General features: G+C 32.7%; 1 protein-coding gene across 1 annotated transcript; it reads right to left on the reverse strand.

The window, feature by feature from the left end:
* Positions 1 to 7,476: 7,476 nt before the first annotated feature.
* On the reverse strand, positions 7,477 to 8,588 carry LOC149229346 (17.3 kDa class II heat shock protein-like). Its single transcript, XM_089378573.1, has 3 exons — positions 8,350 to 8,588; positions 8,030 to 8,241; positions 7,477 to 7,908 (listed from the first exon to the last, which is right to left on the reverse strand). Exons 2-3 carry the CDS (start codon positions 8,222 to 8,224, stop codon positions 7,654 to 7,656), a joined length of 450 nt encoding a protein of 149 aa, XP_089234699.1. The 5' UTR covers positions 8,225 to 8,241; positions 8,350 to 8,588; the 3' UTR covers positions 7,477 to 7,653.
* Between the last annotated feature and the right edge of the window lie 413 nt (positions 8,589 to 9,001).

Here is a 9,001-nt window from a genome sequence, read left to right on the forward strand (position 1 = left end):
AACAAGGGTGACAATAAGAATAGTAGAAGAAAATAGTATAAAATTGATCACAATGAAAACTATTTGTAATTGACTACATTCTTATTATTCACATTTTCTATAATTCAACATTATTACATTATCACTTTGCATTCAAAATTTGTATTTCATCATTAAAGTTATTAACAATATTTATCATCTCAACAAACTGAGATAACTAAGAAAATTTAAAATTAAAATAACTAAATTAATCTCAAACATATTTAGAATATTTTAAATGATTATATTAATATTAGATGTATTTACATATTATTAATAAAATTAATCATATTTTCAGTAGATTTTCCTTGGTCGCGCATGACTAAAACCAATATAGATCCATCTTAACTTCGAATCTATCAAGCGCCAAGAGAGATCAAATCCCTCGAGTTGCAAACCTTTCCTCAAGTTTTGCACTCAAAAAAGAAGTTTACACCTCAAGATATTTGATCCCTCTCGGTGCTTGATAGATCCAGAGTTAAAATGGATCTAAGCAGATTTAATAATTACATATTCTATACTTGTTGTTTTTAGACATTTTGGATAGTAGCACTAATGCAAAAAAGTTTTTTAACATCTTGGGTATTATCACTTATAAAGATACCTACTCTACCACATACTCCTAACCAATTATTCCCCTCCTGATGCAAAAGCATCTAATGTTTTAAATTTATGTATTTATCTAAGTGGGGAAAACTAGAAAGTTCTAGATTTTATGAATAATTCTAGAATTTGTTAAATATTAGGTAGTTAAGATAGATTCCTAAAATTGAGAGGATTACTCTCAACTTCCTCCAAATATCCATGAAGAAGTTTCTCTTCACAAATTTGAGAGATTTCTTCCTCCAAAATAAATATGTATTTCATTTGTAAAGCCAAATTTTTGTAAAGGAATAAAATAATAAATGTTTGGTTAGGTTTCCTCCCCGAATTCTTCATTTGGCTTTGCGTCAAATTTTGGTATCAGAGCTCTCACCAGGGGAGAGATGAGTGTGATTGTAAGTGGTTGAATCAGTGGTGTTTTTAATTCATCTTGGGGGAGGCGCATAAGTTTCTTGATCGCAAACTATGTCTTTGATAGATGCTTGAATATGCCATTGCAAAGAGTGTTGTTGAAAAATTATAGGAAGCATTGGGTTTATTAACATCTAGGGTATGATGGTTTGTTTACTAATAAACCATTTGTGTTAGAAGATAAGCATGTTTTCTCTAGTTTGCATACATTGATGTTTGTCTGGAGAAGCCGAAATCGAAGGAGGGGAAATTTGTTTGAACAACAATTGTTGTTCATATGGGTATTTCCTTTAAATTTAGATGTTGAGGCGAAATGTTGTGAAGGTTGTTCGAAAGGAGTTTAAGGCTATCCTTGCGTGATTTTGCGTGGATTGGAGGCATATTGCAGTTGATACTACATTGAAGATACCGCGAAGGATTTTTTTCTGCATGTGAGAAGTGTGATGAGGCTTTTTGCGTAGAAAGCCATGAAAACAATGTGTGAGAAGGTGTGAAGAGTACCGTGGAGGTCACCCTCGTGGAGTTCCTAGAGAATTTATGCTTCATACATTAGAACAACATGATCGAGAAGAAAAGAAGTCCATTTTTTCAGTTTCTATAATGCGTGATTAGCAATTTTATTAATTGAGCTCCACATATATGCCTAATTCCTACAAATCTGGCCATTTACCTACCTACAGAATTTCAGCCTTCATTTCGAAAAGACCAGGGTTTGGTTGAGGAGGTGGTGGCTATGGTTCTGGGTCAACTCGTCCAACCTTGAGTAACTGGGATTAGTTTGATCTATTTTAACTTTTATTAATTCAGTTTACATTTCTTATAGATATTGGTTCCTAGAAATGTTTTAAGTTATTTGCGAAATTCACAACATTTGAAAATGAGTCGCAGTGATGGAATTAATTTAATTTTTGATCCTAGATCTTTTATGATATTTTTAGCCTTCTTTTCAAAAAATAACAAGATAATGATGTCGATGTTGATTGTTGAAAAAAAAAATAGTTTGAAAGGTTGTGGAAATTGTCTGTTTTAAAATACTTTGGAAAGAATTAGTTATCAATTATTGCATGAGACATGGCACATAGAGCTAGAGGAGCTGAAATTGGTCAAAAAATCCCAGCGGCGAACCAAGTCTTACTCGATGAAGCAAGACATATTTGAACAATATTAGATGCATTAGAGACAACAGACGGAAAAGATGTCAACATTGGTGATATCAGTGAAGCAAAAAAAAGCTCAGAAGAAGAAGAAGTTAAAGAAGAAACTCCAAAAGAGAAAATGGTCAAGATGATCGCGGAAATAAGAAGCAAGCCAAGATTAGATGTGCCTATGTATGAAGGAAACTTAAATCATGAAGAATCGATCGAATGGATCAATGCCATGAATAAATATTTCGACTATGAAAATGTAGTTGAAGAGAAGAAAATTAAGTTCACGGTGACAAAATTAAAAGGACACGCTGCACTATGGTGGGATAGTGTGCAAGCCGAATGGAGAAATAAAAACAAAGGGAAGATCATTAGTTGGAATCTGATGATAGTCAAACTCAAATGTAAATTTCTTCAAGATTTTCAATTAAATATTTTTCGACGGATGCAAAATCTCAAGCAGAAATTCATTTTTGTAAAAGAATATAGAGAAGAATTTTATAGATTAAGTATAAAGTTTGGTCATGTGGAAGCGGATGATGAAAAACTAACTAGATATATTAATGGCCTAAGATTTGAAATACAAAATAAATTGGATATTTTGTCTCTAAAAATTGTTGAAGAAACTTACTAGATAGCTCTCAAAATAGAAGAAAAATTGACAAAGAAGCATAGTCAAAGAGAAAAAGGACGAAGCACCATAAGAAGCAGAAGATCATCAAGTAGAGGACAATCAAGAAGACGATTTTCTAGTGAAATATTTTCCATTCAAAACAAAAAAGAAGACAATTCACATCAAGTAGAATCATCAAAAGGAGATTTCAAAGGACGAAGACCATATCAAAGAGGTAGAGGCCGATCTTTTGTGATAAGATGTTATACATGTAACAAAGTTGGCCATAAATCTAATGAATGTCTAGAAAGATTTTCTAGTCAAAGTAGCACACATATAATACAAACTGATACAAAAAGTGTACAATCCTCTACACATGAAAATGCACCTGAAATTGGTGAATCCCTAATGATGAAAAAACTTTATTAAAGTCTCCTGAAAAAGTAGAGTAACATACACATAGGAAAACATTGTTAAAAAATGTTTGCAAATCAAAAAGAAAATGTTGTGAAGTCATTATCAATAGTGGTAGTACAAATAATCTATCATCCATAGAGATGGTAGAAAAATTAAATTTAAAGAAAACTAAACATCCTACTCCCTACAAATTCTCGTGGTTGCAAAAGGGACATCAGATACTACTTAATGAACAATGTGAAGTAGAGTTTCAAATAGAATGTTATAAGGATAAAGTTCTTTGCGATGTTATGCCTATGGATGTGTGTCATATTCTGCTTGGAAAACCATAGCAATATCACATGAAAACAATACACAATGGAAAGAAAAACACCTATACTTTTGAGAATGATTAAGAAAAACATGTACTCTTGTCTTTGAAGAATGACAAAGCACCTGAAGAAGGCCAATTCAAGGTGATGTTACTTAGTGGAAAGAAACTCTTTCAAAATGTCAAGCATGAGGAGATAAATTTTTCTTTGATTGGTAATTCAAAAGTAGTCCTCACAAGCACAAATTTGAATGACCTTTCAAAGGAAATTAAAAATATGTTTAATGAATTCATTGATATTGTAGTGGATGAATTACCTAATAAGTTTCCTCCCATTAGAAGTATCAACCATCATATGGATCTCATTCCAGGTGCCAGCCTTCCAAAGAAGACAACCTATATAATGACTCGAAAGAAAAATGAAGAAATTAAAAATCAAGTGCAAGGATTGTTGAATAAGGGTCTCATCCAAAAAAGCTTAAGTCTATGTGTTGTTCCAATAGTGTTAACTCCAAATAAGGATGGAAAATGGATAATTTGTACAAATTCTAAAGCAATCAACAAAATCACAATCAGGAATGTGTACAGATTCTCAAGCAATCAACAAAATCACAATCACATACATGTTTCCATTACCTCGTATTGATAATCTTAGAAATTGTCCAAGTGGTGTTGCATATTTTTCTAAAATAGATTTTTAAAATGGATATCGTGAAATCAAAATCAGAGAAGGCAACGAATGGAAAACATCATTCAAAACTAATAATGGCTTATATGAATGGTTGGTAATGCCCTTCGGATGAGTGAAGCCTTGAAAAAAAAAATGGAAAATTTGTTAAAATTTATCTTGATGATATCTTGATTTACAGTCAATCAAAAGAAGAGCACCTAAGACATCTTAAAATGGTTTTGAAGAAATTATAGTAAAATAAATTTTTAATCGATTTAAAGAAGCGTAGTTTCATGAAAACATAATTATTATATTTACATTTTGTGATTTCAAAGGTAAGCTTAAAGATGGATCAAGGGAAAGTAAAGGCCATAATCAATTGGCCAAATCCAAGAAACATTTCAAAGGTAAGAAGTTTTCATAGATTGACAAGTTTTTACAGAAAATTTATCAAAAAATTTAGTGGTATATGTGCTCCAATTGTAGAAACTATTAAAGAAAAAAATCAACCATTCCATTAGACCAAAACAATTAATAAAAGTTTCAAAAATTATTAAAAAAAAAATATTACAGACCAACCTATTTTAGCATTGCCAAATTTCAACAAGTTGTTCCAGGGTGAAACCAATGCCAGTGGAACTACAATAGGAGTTTTTCTAAGTCAAGAAGGAAAACTATTCGTCTACTATAGTGAAAAATTCAATGAAACCAATAAAAAAAATACTCTTCTTATGATAAAAAATTCTCTGTCATCATACAAACTTTAAAAAAATGGGAACATTATCTTATGCCAAAAGAATCCATCCTCTACACAAATAATCATGCTTTACAATATATCAACAAATAAAACAAAATTGAGTCAAAAACATGTTAAGTGGATTGAATTCTTATAAATTTTTACATTTGTCATCAAGCATAAAAGTGGGCAATCAAATAAAGTAACAGATGCATTAAGCAAGATCAATTTAATTTTGCAAGAATTTCAAATGAATGTCTTAAGATTTGATGAGCGAAAAGATATGTATAAAGATGATCTAAATATCAAAAAAGCTTATACAACTTGTGAAAATCTTCTAAATAGAGATAAAACTTTGTGGTTAGATTACATTAGCTTGTGAAAATATTGTAAAGATAAAAACTCCATAGTTAGATTATATTATACAGGAGAGACTTAAAAAAAAAAACAATTATGCATTCCAAGATGCTTGTTGAGAGAAAATTTGTTGAAATAAAAACATAGTAAAGGTTTGGCAAGTCATTTTGGGCAAGATAAAATGCTAGCACAATTACAAGCATTCTATTATTGGCCTTCCATGTAAACAAATGTAAAAAGATTTGTTGAAAAATGCCAAATAAATCAACATGCAAAAGGAAAAAATTAGAACACTAGACTGTATCAACCCTTATCAATACCAAAATACCAAATCGACCGTGGAACTCTATAAGCTTGGATTTTGTACTAAGATTGCCCAAAACACAAAGAGGAAGTGATTCAATATTTGTTGTTGTTCATTGATTCTCAAGATGACACACTTTATAACCTATAAAAAAAACAAATGATGCAATTAACATAGCAAACTTGTTCTTCAAAGAAATAAGTGAAGATTTTGTAGCAAGTATGCAAAAAGTACAAGACAAAGTCAAGCATCAAGTATAAACAAAAAATAGATTCCAAAAGAAAACTAGATTTTAATGTTGAAAATTTGGTTATAAAACATTTTCAAAAAGAAAAAATCTCTAAAGAGGAATATAATAAGTAAAAACCAAAAAAGATACTTTTAAGAAAATTTTCATATAAAACTAGCCAAAAGCTTTGGCATCTCACCAATATTTAACGTTTCTGATCTATGCCCCTTTGAAGAGTCAATGAATGATCCTACATCTATTAATGATAAAGTTCAATGGGAGAAACAACTACCTTTAGCACCAACAAAAAAAAATTAAATCAATTAAAAAAAATTAAATCAATTATCAACACAAATAACAAAAGTAGCTAAAAGAATAGGAATAAAGAGTATTTTCAATACTTCGTTAAATGGAAAAAATGGAAAAATCAACGAATCAAAGATGCTACCGAATGAGCGAAGCATTGATGCTACCTGAATGAGCGAAGCATTGAGAGAAGCGTAGAGAAACATAGATTTCAAAATATGGTAACAGTATGAAAGATGCTACTTGAATGAGAAAAGCATAGATTTCAAAATATGATACTAGTATTGAAGAACTACAAAAGCAAAGCATATGAAAGTAATTTTTCCTTCCCAGTGGTTGAGCATCTCATGTCTTAAATTTATGTATTTATTTAATTAAAAGAAATGTAATTTTTCTTCCCAGTGGTTGAGCATCTCATGTTTTAAATTTATGTATTTATTTAATTAAGAGAATTTATGTATTTATTTAATTAAGAGAAACTAGAAAGTTCTAGATTCTGAGTACTTTTGTAATTTGTTAAAGATTAAATAGTTAAAATAAATTCCTTAACATTGAGAAAATTACTCTCAACTTCGTCCCCATATCCAAGAAAAAGTTTAACTTGAAATTTGTGAGATTTATTTCTCCAAAATAAATAGCTGTGTATTTCATGTGTAAAGCCAAGCTTTTGTGAATGAATAAAATAATAAATGTTTTGGCTCTACGTCACCTCCTGCCCCAATAACAAACAGAGCCTGACCAGTTCTTCCCCTCCTTCACGGCTTACTCTGCCTCTGGATCTCATGAGTCAATCAAAAAGCATACCATACTTAGCAAAACCCCAAAAAGTTCGGGAGAAAACACGACACGCACATTATAGGCGGACCTATTGATGCAATCAAGTATGCAAAGAAAGTAAGAGGCATTTACAGTACACCGGTACAATCTTATTTTTCAAAATATTACTGGAGAACTCATACCAGAGGGTTTAGATTTGAATTCCAAATTTGTTTTCAACATATTACTGGACAACTCATACCAGAGGGTTTAGATTTGAATTCAAAATTTGTTTTCAACATATTACTGGACAGCTCATACAAGAGGGTTTATATTTAAATTCCAGTGCAAAATGAGGACAAATTAAGCCATGGGAAACGTACACTAAACGGTTTAAAATACAAACCTATATTTATTTGACGAAGAAAACACAAACAGAACAACTACACTCCTTGGGCAAGGTCCAGTAAAGGCCTTTAAATAAGGCATGGAGAACACAAATCGAGCCCTTAAACCCACGGGCAAGGTTCAGTAAAAGCCTTCAAATACAGAAATTATACTTAGATGCAGAGCTCTGTTGTCCCATTAACAGAAAACAACATATCGCAGAAATTCCAAAAATCTTTATTCTTGCGCCCCAGGTTGGATACATAGAATGCAGAGCATTACACATTTCTCCAGCCTAGAACAAAAACGTGCAAAATCTAGCTAAGGCACAGGCAACAAAACCCTACAAAATTCACCAAAGATTTCGATCTGTGCATATAGAGCAGATGATTTATCCGATTTTGACTTCAATCGTCTTAGGTTTCTTCGGCTCCGGCGGGGGAAGCTTGGGAACGGTGACGGTCAGCACTCCATCCTGACACACGGCAGAGATGGCCTCCAGGTTGCAGTCAGCAGGCAAGGTGAATTTCCTCATGAACTTAGCCACTCTGCGCTCCATGCGGATGTACTTAACTTCCCCTTCTTCTTCCTTGTTCCTCTTACGCTCGCCACTGATGTTCAGAATGTTATCATCTTCCACTTGAACCTTGGCCAGGCACATCACCACACATTTCAACAAAACCCTAGCAGACGGCCATAACAAAAGAAAGAAGAAAAATAGAGGCAAAATCTGTCAATCTTTAAGTAGATTTAGCGTTCTCTGGTACCTTGATGTCGTTGGATTTAAGACCAGGCATGTCGATTATAAAGACGTAAGAGTGAGGGTATTCTTTCACATCCACGGGAGTCGAAGCCGTGGCCTCGCTGTCACGCACATAAGAGCGAGTCGGGGCGTGGAGGAGCCTCTCCATCTCGTCCGGTAAGCTCAGCAGCACGGTACTCACTAATGGATCCATTGCCATCTCTCAGATGTCTTCCCCTGCAAAGAAAAAACACTTATTTCCCCCAAATAATCTTTATGTCCAACTTTCAAATTTTGAATGAAGCTGAGGAAAAAGAAACAACAGGAAACAACTCAATTGCTCACCGGATTTTAAACAATAGCAGTACTGGAATAAAAGATTAAAGAATGGCGAATTGATTGCCAGGTAATGCGAAACGCTCTTCAAAGATTGAAGAATGGCAAATTGATTGACAGGTAATGCGAAACGCTCTTCAGAACTCGATGGGGAATGCTCAGAAGCAAAAGGTTATACATAGAGGCTTTTGCTCCATTCTGGAAGCGTCCAGGATTCTCTAGCCGCTTCTGGAGAATTCGGGTTCGCAATGTGTTTTCCTCTCCTTTTTTGAACTTTCGCCAGAGAAATGACGTGGCAATTTGGTAACAAGCTTCGGGAACCATGTTTTTGGAGAATTAATTAATGCAATTTGAACAGTTTTTCTAGGTAGTCAATCCATTTAAATATTTCCCCTACAGAATCAATGAAACCCGTTTTAAAAATATGTTTTAGAGTGTTTTTGGGTGCTTTATATGTTTTGGAGTTTTGGACATGTTTTCGGGTTAAAATGCTTGTATTTGCCGCTAGAGTCTGAGTTGTGAAATCTTCTGTTTTATATGTTTTTAGGGTATTGAATTTGAATTTATATATAGTAGAAAAAGTATTTCAAATAATATTAAATTATGATTTGACCAAAAAAATTGTTAAACTCTAATAAAAACTCCAAATAGTTAGATATTT

This window comes from Pinus tabuliformis, chromosome J (assembly GCF_031772625.1).
Source record: "Pinus tabuliformis cultivar Carrire ecotype Pingquan chromosome J, CPIR1, whole genome shotgun sequence".
Lineage (NCBI taxonomy): Eukaryota > Viridiplantae > Streptophyta > Pinopsida > Pinales > Pinaceae > Pinus > Pinus tabuliformis.